General features: G+C 40.0%; 1 protein-coding gene across 1 annotated transcript in view; it reads left to right on the forward strand.

The window, feature by feature from the left end:
- Nucleotides 1-9,476, forward strand: part of LOC128350487 (uncharacterized) — a 36,677-nt gene extending 27,201 nt beyond the window's left edge. Inside the window, exons 4-7 of the mRNA XM_053308911.1 lie at nucleotides 687-929; nucleotides 5,019-5,156; nucleotides 7,072-7,191; nucleotides 9,295-9,476. Coding sequence (XP_053164886.1) covers nucleotides 687-929; nucleotides 5,019-5,156; nucleotides 7,072-7,191; nucleotides 9,295-9,476 — 683 coding nt within the window. The remainder of the gene's footprint in view (nucleotides 1-686; nucleotides 930-5,018; nucleotides 5,157-7,071; nucleotides 7,192-9,294) is intronic.
- Nucleotides 9,477-12,694: the final 3,218 nt, after the last annotated feature.

Consider the following 12,694-nt stretch of genomic DNA (forward strand, 5'->3'; position numbering starts at 1 on the left):
TATGTAAACTGCTTTGGGAACATTTTGCTGAAAAGCAGTATATAAATATTCACTATATTCATATACACACTATTTGTTTTTGGAGGCTTCTGGAATTAAAAAAGATGGTACAACTTTTGTAGGGAACCAAGTTATTTTTCTTGCAGGGACCGCAAAGAGTTCTTGTTTGTTTGTTTCATTTATATACCACCCATCAAAAATTTAGGGTGGTTCACTAAAAATGTTTACTTTTTCAAGAAGCAAAGATCTGGAAAATATTCAATTGAGGACATATTTAATCAAAGTCCTTTAGGCTGGATAGGGATTAAATTGAACATTTGAAGGGTGAAGATTATGGGAATTTGGAAAATGAGCTCTAAGAGTAAGAGTACGGTTTAATAACAGATGATACACTTCATAAAGATCTTCCAGGGGGAGATGAATAATAATATAACCTGAATGTAGGAAATGGAATTTGGTAAAGTGTTTTGTTTACAAGATACACAAGCTTGATTTTTTATTTACACATAATTACCCAATGAAAAACCTTTATATACTTTCACTAGCAGAAGCCAGGCTAATATCTGTTTTGTATCTCTTGTTCTCTGGGATCAACAAGCCTATATATCAGTTAGCCAAAAACCAAATTTATTCTTGTCCTATTAAGATTGTTCTCCTTATTTGATTCTTGCCTTCCCATTGCCCAGAAATGCCTCCAAATATCCGCGTCCATTGTCTACCTGATGGAAAAGCAGAACTATCCTGTGAAGTAGGAAATTCCCCCCGTGGCAGCATTTACTGGACCCTGAATGGAAACCGTTTGAATGGTACTGATGCTTGTGAGAAAGATGGTGGCACGACGGTTGTTCTGGAAAAAGGAGTAACAGGAGCACTGGTTTGCCATAGAGGAAATGCCTGTAGTATCTCCACTCAGTTGGTGTGTCATGATGGTAAGCTGTTGGTTACTTCTTCTGATGAGAGTTGAAATTGTTAGAATTTATATCTGTGGATCTACCACTCTTTCTGTGTTCCTCACCGGAAGTCACCAACACAAAATCTTTTTCCCCAGTGCATGACAGCATCTTTCTTCTTTCACCGTTTATAGTGTATCTTTGCTGATCTTACATCTAGTATATTTTATCACTGATAATATTGCACCTCTCCTAGAACATATAAAACAATAAAAACTCTATCTTTTTTATGCTCTATGTTCTCTTGAACACTTTCCCTCTCTTACATTCTTTGATACTGTTTAGCGTTTCAGTGAATCACAAGCCTACTTAAAGATCTGCCTAGCCTGAACATTCTAATGATGAAATATACAACTTTATTTTTATTTCATTTTAAGAACTTATATACCACTCCAACTCACGCCTATAGGTGGTTTACATTCCAAAACAACATAACGTGTTAAAAACAATAATACCATTTAAAAACAGCAATAAAAGATTTTAAACAATTCATTTTAAGACCATTTAAAACAAATTTATAAATGTATAATCTAATTAAAAGCTTGGTTGAACAGATGTGTTTTTAAGGTATTTTAAAAGCTTGCAGGGATGGGTAGGCTCTTATTTTGGCAGGGAGCACATTTCCAAAGCCCTGGGATAGCCATAAAGAAGGCTCATCCCTGAGTAGCCACAAGGTGAGCTGATGGCAGCTGTAGATGGACCACCCCAGGCAGCATGGCTTATAATGAAGAAGGTGTTCTTTTAAATACTCTGGGCCCCAGCCATTTAGGGCTTTATAGGTAATCAACAGCACTTTGTATTTTGCCCAGAAACATATCAGCAGCCAGTGTAGTTCTTTCAAAATAGGAGTCATATGGTCTCTATGGGTTACTCCTGGAAACCAACCTGGCTGCTGCATTTTGCACCAGTTGCCATTTCTGGACTACATACCAAGGCAGCCCAATGTAGAGCGCATTACAGTAGTTCAACCTACCAAGTCAAGCTACTCTATGAAGGTGAGGAAAGATATCTATTTCCTTTAAAGTAAAGGTAAAGTTGTGTTGTCAAGTTGATTTCAACTCCTGGTGCCCACAAAGCCCTGTGGTTTTCTTTTGGTAGAATACAGGAGGGGTTTACCATTGCCTCCTCCCACACAGTTTGAGATGATCCCTTTCAGCATCTTCCTATATCGCTGCTGCTATTTCCTTTGCCCGACTAATATTTTGTATCCTCAGATTTCTGAATGATGAGTTTCTCCTGACTCATAAAATTAAATTAAAATTAAATATCATTAATTTTATTATCTTCAAGCACCAGCACAGACAAAACAATCCTTGGTATTACACATCAAATGCACTAGGGTTCAAGTGCAGCCTTGGCCCTAACTTGTAACTCTTGCACAGATATTCTTTGCCAAATGATCACAAACATTAGCAACCTACAAAACAAACAGACAAACAAACCCTGCTCCACCTGCTCTCATTTGCATAAATGGAAACTTGGGACATAGTGCATATTTTGGGCAATGTATTCTGCTTTTTAATGTTTACGCCATGAACCAGATTGATTAAACAAACAAGCTACAATGTAATTTCTTTGCTGTTCAGAGCTCACTGAATATTTTGAATGAATTGCAGTCAATGGGTTGCTCACAGACTGCTAACTGCAAGCAGTCGTGCATGGCTTTGATATTTTTGGTTCAATAACTATGCTGTGCAATCCCCTCAGTCACAGAGAACTGTTTCTGCTCTTTCATTCTAACTTCCACACACACAGAGATGTCATAGCAGCTGCAAGAATCAGAAAATAATGGTCTCGCCAAGTCTAAATGGTTATGTGCTTCTCATCTGTGTGATCAAATATAGTGTACAATTAATGAAGCTTCCTTTTGTCCTCACCCTGTATGCATATTAGTATTAAAACCCAGACTGACTTGTTTTCTGCAAATTGGTTGATGTAGAGCTAATGTAGATGTAGAGGTTGATGTAGAGCTAAACCTCTGGGTTGCTTGTCTTCCAGAAAAGGGCACAGGATGTGTAGTATCTGGCTTGGTATTGGCTCTTGATAGTATATGTCCTATGGAAAGTAGTTTCCCTTTCTAGCAGAAAAGTGAGCAGTGGTCTGTATTGGCTCTACATCAACTAACACTGATTTCAATTAATGTTTGTTCATATAGTATAGGCCACTGGTTCAGCCTTTTGGAGCAGAAAGGGGAATGTGAAGAATGCAATCCATTAAAAATGAAAGAAAATGGCTCTCAAGGTAGATGTGGCAATTCAAGGGAAGGAAGGAAGTTAAAAAATGCAGTTTCGTGGTTACTAGTGAAGTCACTTATCTGAAATATTTTTTGCCTCCTCCCAACCCATCTATTCATCTGTTGCACTTTGATAATGAAAATTATCAGTTAAGAAGCAAAATAATGTACAGGAAAACCTCAGTATTCATGGGGGTTCCGTTCTGGGCAAATACTAGAACCCCAGATACAGAGGCTCTGGGGCAAGGGGAATCTGGGGGTTAGGTTCCAAAGGGCAGGGAAATGGGCTAAAATGAGCTGAAATCAATGAAAAAAAATAATAAAGTGTCCTACTATACTCCATGAGTCCTCCGCATTCCAGCAATGCCCCCCCAGAGGAAAAAAATTGGCCCCAAATTGCATTTTTTCAGGGTTTTGTTTAAAATGAGCTACAAAACAGCTCCTGATCACTGGCGAACTCAAAATGGCAGCCGGAAATGATCTCTGAGGTCATTTCCAGCCACTCCGACCCACAGATACACACATTTAAACACACACACCGCCCCAGTTTTCTATCACGTATACTGAGGTCAGGTGCCTATTACCTGACCATGGATATGCCAAACCGTGAGTGCTGGACCCACAATTAACGAGGTCCTCTTGTACCTTTAAGAAGCAGAGTAATGCTCTGTTTCAAGAACTGCAGAAGAACATTTTCTGAAATGCACTTTATGTGGGCTTGCCTTTGAAAAGTTATCAGAAAGTACAACTGGTTCAAAATGTGGCAACCAGATGATTGACTGAAACATATGATGCCAGTTTTAAAACAACTTCACTGGCTCTTTATTTGTTCCCAGGCCCCAACTGAAGTGAAAAGTGTTCACCTTAAAACCCTATGCAAACTGGATCCAGGAAATCTAAAGGATCATCTGATCCCACTTAAACATACCTATACCTTAAGATCATTGTTGGAGGCTTTGCTCTTGGTTTCCTTTCTGAAGTATGGTGTGTGTGTGTGTGTTGTTAACTTGGGACATGTCCTTTCGGCAGGGGCACCAAAATTCAGGAACTCCCTCCCATGAAAAGTTAATTATCCTTCTGGCATTCCAGAATCAAATAAAGGCTATTCTCTTTCTGAAAAGTGTTTTGTCTCTCTGAATTTTGAAGGGACCTCCCTCTTTGGCTGCTCAACTAACTTTCTCTTGTGGAGCACCTTCAGTTCAAAAAGTGGGATTAAAAATATTTTAATTTTAAAAAATAGGAATTGGAGATTTTAAAAAAGCCCTCCATTTCATAGGCACAAAAAGATAAAATGCACAAGTAAGCAGCAAATTTGAGGCAATAACCTGAATATAAGGATAGATTCTTAGATGTCCATGGAGTATGAAACGTTTGCAATCTGATCTGGGAAGTGGAAATCATGTTTTTTAATAAGAAAAAATATGAAGTAGGAAGGCTCAAAGGGAAGCTCTAGTTTATGATTGCTGTCTAAACAAAGAAACTGAACTATAGACAAATGTGAAACATTTATAGAAACTGAAGTTAGCTAAGTGTTGCAAATGTGTGACTTTTGCATTCTCTTCCACAATAACAAGTTGATGTAAAAGGTATCACATTTCAGCTTTTGATCTTTTGATAATCAGTGCCAAAATACTGCTGGAAACCCATCAATATTTGTCCACATGGAAAATTCTCTTCCAATAAATGTTGGGTTCACACACTCTTCTGTTCAACTATCTGCAGTGCCATATATTCTACTTTTCCATATCAGTTCTGTTTCCCTCCAGTGGCTTTAGAACAAGCATGGGTTTATTCTGCTGTTTATTGCTTAACAACAAGCTGTTTCTTCCAACCAGTGGATCTGCTGAAGCACCCTCTGTTCCTGGTCCTTTTGGCAGCTTGTGGAGGGGCGGCTATTCTTCTGGTCATTATTGCCTCAGTGATCACATGCTGTTGCATGAAGAGAAAACATAATTTCATTCCTGTGCCTGCAGGTGAGTAGTAGCATGGGGCCTTGGTCACTATCCTAAAGGAATCGTAGGGTGTTCACAGCTGTGTACAAAAATGCACATTCTGTAGTTAGGCAACCCCAGTTAATCAAAACAAAGTTCTTAACTATATATTTCCAAGGGTCTCCTTATTTTCATCTCACCATATCTTTCAGACTATTTTATCTATTCTCTGTTTACAGAGAAATTTTGCTCTTAGGAGTTTATCATTCTCAGTTGTTTAGGGTACCCTGGACACTTAGCTTATTTCATCCATATCTCCAGCCTTTCTCTTATGCATGCAATTCTCTGAGTGCTTACACCTAGGGATATATGAAATTCACCTGAATTTGATTCAAATTCAAATAGAATTCAATTTGGAACCATTGAATAGAGTGGTGATTCATTCAAATTGATTTGAATTTGCCCAAAATTGAATTGAATTGAATTTGAGTTAATTTGCCCGAATTCTATTAGAATGAATCTCCACTCTGTTCAATGGTTCCTAACTGAATTGATTTGAATTTGATTTGAATTTGAATCAAATTCAGGCAAATATTATGCACATCTCTACACCATATAACCTCTGTATTAGTCTTTCAAATCAATTTGAATTTGCCCAAATTTGAATTGAGTTGAATCTAATTTGAGAGATTTTGCCCAAATTTGATTTGAATGAATCTCCACTCTGTTCAATGGTCCCAAATAGAATCGATTTGAATTTGAATTTAATTCAGGCAAATTTCATGCACATCCCTGCATATAACCTCTGTATTGGTCTGCAATAGCAAAAACATCAGAGTCTTGTGGCACTGTACAGACTAATACATTCATTGTAAGGAAAGGTTTCATGGACTATAGTCCTCTTCATCAGATCCATAAACTTTCAACTTCAGTTGTCTAGTAGGGGTATGTGTGTGTGCGCGCACACACACACACCCCATAACATTATATGTGTTATATATAATGGTCCTTAAGGAGACACATTATATATGTTGTATAACATCAAGCAGGCTCGATGAGAAATTTAGGAGACTGATTACATGGTTTTTCTCTGTACCATAGGGACATAGAAGAACTGTGTAATCAGTCTCCTAAATTTGTCTTTAAATCTACTTGATCTTTTTCCCCAAAGCCATTCACTAACCTTTTGTGCTTACTGCAACTTTAAATAGTATCAGAATATTTGTTTGTTTGTTTGTTTGTTTGTTTAACAAATATGCCAGGAAACTGAGGGCTCCAGGGACCTACCAGTTCTGATGGTTCCCATCATGGTTACAGAGGTTTTATCCTGACAGGGGTCTTCACTGTGAATGACCAGAGGTTCCCATGACACCATCATGCCACATTTTCTTAGGAGGCTTCTGTGCATAATGAAGCCTCTGGAATGCACTGGATTCTGGCAAAGTGATCTCCAGAATCCAAAACACCCAGAATCCAAAACACCCACACAGGCACCCAGAATCCAAAATACTGACCAGTATGGGTTCTCAAAGTGAGCAAAATCCAGGTGGGAAAAGCCAGGGGGTACCTGGAAATCCTGCCCTTCTCTAACTGGAGCAAATAGAAGTCAACATTAAATTGTTTTTAGTCACTATCATATGATGCACCCTTTACTTTCTCTTCTTCTGTTATGCTTTATTTCCTATTTATGCTCCCCCAGATCTAATCTTTGAAAGTAAGCTTTTTAGAGTAAGGGTATGTCTTTTATTTTGCATCACACATGCTGAAGGTGGTATCTATGCAATTGCTAATGGATTTTGTTGGCTGTCTTGGCCACTGTATGGAAATTCAGGGCACAAATTTAATATTAGAGTTTGTGGTGCCCTATGAGTCCTTAAACTTCAAGAAGGAAGGCATTTAAAAAGGAAAGGGTACACATGATTTACTCCTTTAAGGCTTTAATTATGCTTTCCTACAGAAGATGAGAAGGATGAAGGAGTAACCCTGTCGGTCATGTCCACTGAAAGACAAAAGAGTCCTCCTAATGGAGACCGCTGTGAAACTACAGCTGCCCTTGCTGACCGCACTGCCAGTCCTGGTAGGTAGAGTGATGCAAGCAATTATGATCCTGTCAATAGCAAAGATGTGCAGGGATTGGGAAGCACAAAAGTGTATTGCTGCAAAAAGCAGATTTCTGGAAAAGAGGGGTGGCAGCTATGCAAATTGATTGATTGATTGATTGATTGATTATTTAACATATTTCTATACCGCCCAAAACTTGCATCTCTGGGAAGTTCACATTTATTTCATTATTTGTTTGTTTGTTTGTTTGTTTATTTGATTTCTATACCACCCTTCCAAAAATGGCTCGGGGCAGTTTACATTAAAAACACTAAAATCAATTGCCTATTAAAATAAAAAACTGTAAAAACATAAAACGATTATTAAAACAATTAAGGCAGCTTTTAAAATCCTGGAAAACCAGGCCAAACTTTTGCGGTTTAAAAACAGTTTAAAAAACCTAGAAGGCCAGGACAAACAGATTGCCCTTAAGGGCTCTCCGGAAGGCCAATAATGAACTCAGATTACAGATTTCTGCCAGGAGTGCATTCCACAGCCCAGGAGCTGCCACAGAGAAGGCCCGCCTCTGAGTCGCCACCAGATGTGTTGGTGGCAACTGAAGATGGAACTCCTCAGATGACCTTAATGTGCTGTGGGGATCATGCCGAAGAAGGCACTCTCTAAGATATCTTGAACCTAAGACGTTCAGGGCATTAAAAGCAATAACCAGCACTTGGTATTTTGCCCGGAAACATATTGGCAGTCAGTGCAGCTGTTTCAATACGGGCATAATATGGTCTCTCCAAGTTGCCCCAGAGACCAATCTGGCTGCCGCATTTTGAACTAACTGACGTTTCCGAACTACGTACAAAGACAGCCCCACGTAGAGAGCATTGCAGTAGTCAAGCCTGGAGGTTACCAGTTGATGCACCACAGTTTTGAGGTCATCCACTTCAAGGAATGGGCACAGCTGTCAAATCAGCCAAAGCTGATAGAAAGCACTCCTGGCCATAGTCTCCACCTGAGATAGATACCAGGGTGAGGCCTGGGTCCAGGAGTACTCCCAAGCTGCATACCTGCTCCTTCTGAGGGAGTGTAACCTCATCCAGTGCAGGAAGATCTAACTCATCCCTCAGATTCTGAGCCCTACAATGAACACCTCCGTCTTGCTTGGATTCAGTTTCAATTGTTATCCCTCATCCAGCCCATTACTGCCTGTAGGCAGGCATTTAGGGAATGAATGCCATTTCCTGATGATAAAGATGAAGTTTACATTAAAATCATTTAAACATCAAAATCAATTAAACAATTAAAATCATCTAAACATTAAAATCATTAACATTAAAATTATTTAAAATCCAATACTAAAAAGTATTAAATGACACCTTTTCTTAGAATCCTTTGAGTAGGGCCAGTTTACATGTTACAAATGCTTCAAAGGAAGCGGCTTCAAATTCATTCATTCATTTATTTAAAATAGCTTTTGAATGGTGGCTGCTTCATACAACAGTTAAAATATGCTCACCAAATGGATTGTTTGCATTGTATGGTGAGTTTTCCCTCCGCCATCAGTCATTGCCACTAATGTCTGGTGGTTTCCTGAAAACTCTCTGTGAAATATGGATGAATCGCATTGAACATTCCCAGACAGGGCTTTTAGTTCGCTTCTCCCCCGGAATGCAGGGTGTGTGTTCATACATCAGCCAGATTTGCGCTGAAGTCCATGCGAGATATTGGGGAGCACGTCACACTCAATTCAGGTTTTTCATTGCACATTATTGCCTAGCCTGATTTATGTCCAGGGTAAAAAATAATAATCCACTTTTTGCATTGGGTTTTTGGGGGGCAGATTTAAACTCGCAGTAAACTCACAGTAAAACCTGCTGTCTGGGAAAGATCATGGCAAGGTATTTTACACATTAAAGTCTTGGGTGGACCAGCCAATGCTGGATTTGTTTTAAGTGGCCTCCTAGACACAGCTATAATGCATAAACAGTCACACAGAATGTAAACATGTTAAGAGTCCAGAGACCTGAGGCTAACTTGTTTACATCAGCTAAAGGCCTGGATTTTAACAAAGCTGGGGATAAGACACTATATAATGTATTTTAATAGCAATTTCCAACTTATTCCTTTCAAGGTCCTGAGAATCTTAATCCGGAGCCCAAGATGGATCTGAAATCTACGACAGAGCCTGTGCTTGAACCAGGGCCTAAAACTGAGGTAGAGGCTGAAAAAGAGACAGAGTTCCGAGAGGTTATGGTTGACAGTACAGCCCTGGAAGCTACAGATGACTGTTTCCCTGATCCTATTGAAGCTTAATGAGATGTGCTCCCCTTACTCTGTCTTGCAGCTAGGGGGACCAGGGCTTCTTCATTCCAAGCTATCATCACATGAGAACAGTGCTCTTTATCAATCACCTGCATACAAATAGCCAAGCCTGCAACCTCACAGGTCACTGTGATACTTGTAATGACAACTAGATTCAGAGTTAAATATGAGGTCTAGATGTAAGTCCTTTTATCCTGCACAATTTCTCCTTTGCTTCCATGTTAATGTTCAGTATACTTCAATCCCTGAGATTCTTGTTTTGCCCTAGACACTCAGCTGTCAAAATACCACATGGCGATCCCAAAGCAGTTCAGGCTGAAATACCCTAGATTAGAGGTACTCAAACTTGGGTGCCCTGATGTTGTTGGATTACAACTCCTTTCATCTCCAGCCACAAGGACCTTCATTTCTTCTGGCTGGGATGTTGGAGTCCAATAACATCTCGGTACCCAAATGTGAGAACCCCTATCCTTGAAAATTCCAAAGAGAATCTGGAGTTAAAGTATTGAGCTGAATCATATCTGAGTTGTTCTTTCAGATTATTGTGGTCAAAAGTAGAATCTGCCATTATATTGGATGGTTATTGGACCCAGTGCCAGCTCCTGCATTTTAGGGGCTTTTAAATATGGCATCCACAGTGTGCTCCCTTAACCAACAGGACATGCAAACAGATAATGTTTTCAAGTTGCCTCTGAACTTCTTAGATGCTCTGTGAAAAGTGGGAATGACGACACTGATGGGCAGTGGTCCTTTTCCCAGTCTTGAGGCCCAGGAATATGCCCAAACCTTCTACCTTCATCACCCTGACAAGAACCAACCCTCTAGCTCCAAACCCTTTGCTTTCTGTCCAGTTCTCCTTCCTCAGGCTGAGTGAAGGATCCCTGCCCTCACTGTTATGTGCCATTTGGAAGGGAATAACCCAAAGTATTTTCCTGTACATGTTCTAGATCATTGTGCTTGACTGACCAGTAGATTAGAATAGGAAGCATTTTTTCCTCTTTATGGCTGGAGTTTGCATCATAAATTGCATCATAAGCACTGGGCTAAGCCATTTGATCATGTTTATCATCCATGTAGTGCTTTTTGAGAGTCCCAAGCACTACCTCTCTCCATAATTGGAGAATTGTACATCATGGTAGTTTTGCACATTCAAATTAACAGCTGCATCATTTATTATGGGATGATGACTGAGATGTATAAATTTTCCTGGTACAAATTTCCTTAGCCTCCCTAGAAAATGGTGCACATATGAATAATATGAAAAGCATTATTTGTTAAAACTGCTGGGACTGGGAATATTATCTTCCACCTACCCATTGTATAAACAGATACTGAATATTACTCTGTCTTCCGCAAATCTTTTGATATGAGCTGATGGAGTTTAAAGATAATGAATATCGGTGTGTTATAACTTTGAGTTAAGATTTCCATTACTTTCAGAAAGTGCTCACATTATAATTTGTTTTTCAGCTTGTTTACTTCCTTGTATTTCTGTCTTCTGTGCGCTTCCTTTTTAAATCCGTCCCCTATTTTCTGTCTTTTTCTTCCTCTGCCCATGTTTCTTCAATAAAATCAATCTCGTCAGCATGGATCTAGGATGCAGGTCAGAACTGAAGTATGCTGGTCTATCTCATATTACTAAAGGGGCATCACTCTCTGCCTAAGAAGTTTGTCCCAGCTTCTGAGCATTACTAACTGTTATCAAATAGTGAGCTTTGGGCATGTACCTGTTTTTTGTTTTTAAAAAATTCAAGTACAGCTTCTAGTACAACTTAAGAACGTAAGAAGAGCCCTGCTGGACCGGGCCCAAGGCCTATCTAGTCCAGCATCCTGTTTCCCACAGTGGTCCACCAGATGCTCTGGGAAGTCCACAACTAGGAGATGAAGGCATACCCCTGTGACCCTTTTTATAATATTAAATGATGATGGCTGGCTACAGAGGCGTAACTAGGGAAAACGGCACCCGGGGCAAGCACTGAAATGGCGCCCCCCCACCGCACGCCCCCACCGCTGCCCCCCCCAACATACTACATTATACTTAGGTTTTTCCTCACAAGCGCCCGCCGCCGCCGCCGCGCCAGGCCACTGACTGGCCGCCAGGTGCCAGCAAAGCAATGGGGGGGGGGCTGCAGGCAGCATGGAAGGGACCACTCGTGGGGAAGGGGGCACCGGCGTGCTCCCTTGACTGCTGCAGCGCTGCTGCACTGAGCAGGAAACATTTGTATTAACAAAAAATTAAAAATTAAAAAAAAAATTGGTCATGGCGGCGCCCCCCACGTGACCAGAAAAGATGGCGCCCGGGGCACGTGCCCCCCCTGCCCCCCCTATAGTTACGCCTCTGGCTGGCTAGCTAGCCCCATTCTGTGGCAATTCAGAATGGAGTTTCATTAGAACTCAATTAATAGTAAATCTTACTTGAAACATTTCTCTTGAAAACATCCATCTATTCAAAACTGCCATTGTTCACGGTCAGGACTCATGAGCACTGCTGTTAATATACAGTCACAAGTGTGCATAGATGCATTTCTAAGGAAATGTTTTGAATTCATGACACCAAAGAAATCCAGATTCTCTCCTCTTTTAGAACTTAGATTTGACAAGTCTAATTTCAAGGCAGAGTCTGAATATATGCTGAAGGTGCAACTTAACCTCTCTTTGCTGCTCATAGAGGCTACATAAAGATTAGTTTGCAGCATAGTTCTATGAATGCTTTTTACTCAGAAGTACGTCATTGTAAGTTCAGTGCATAAGAGTGCAGTATTAAGCTGTTTTCACAAGCAAGATTGAAATGGCCTCAACTTTTTTCTTGCTATTTTATGCTTACGTCCAACTATTGAAAATGCAGAAGAGATGTATATGTAATGTGAATTAGCATTCTCAGTGAAGGTTTTACTTTCAAACTACAAATCCAACTGAAGCAAGTTCTGCTTTAAGTCTTATTTGTAAAACTGCCATTCAGCTCTGTAATAAGATAAAGAGGATCAAACTTTTTTTAAAAAAACCCCAATATGATGTTTAGAACCATCACTTGATGCTGATGGAGGAAAGAGTATGGGAATTCCTCCTGGATCATTCCCAGATGGGTTTTTTAGCCCACATCTCCACCAGAATGGGTGCATTCAAATATCAGCCAGATTTATCCCGAAGTCCATGTGACATATCAGAGGGCACTCCATACACAATTCTGTCCCCCCCACCCACATATTGGA

The sequence above is a fragment of the Hemicordylus capensis genome, chromosome 3, assembly GCF_027244095.1.
Source record: "Hemicordylus capensis ecotype Gifberg chromosome 3, rHemCap1.1.pri, whole genome shotgun sequence".
In the NCBI taxonomy this organism is placed as follows: Eukaryota; Metazoa; Chordata; class Lepidosauria; order Squamata; family Cordylidae; genus Hemicordylus; species Hemicordylus capensis.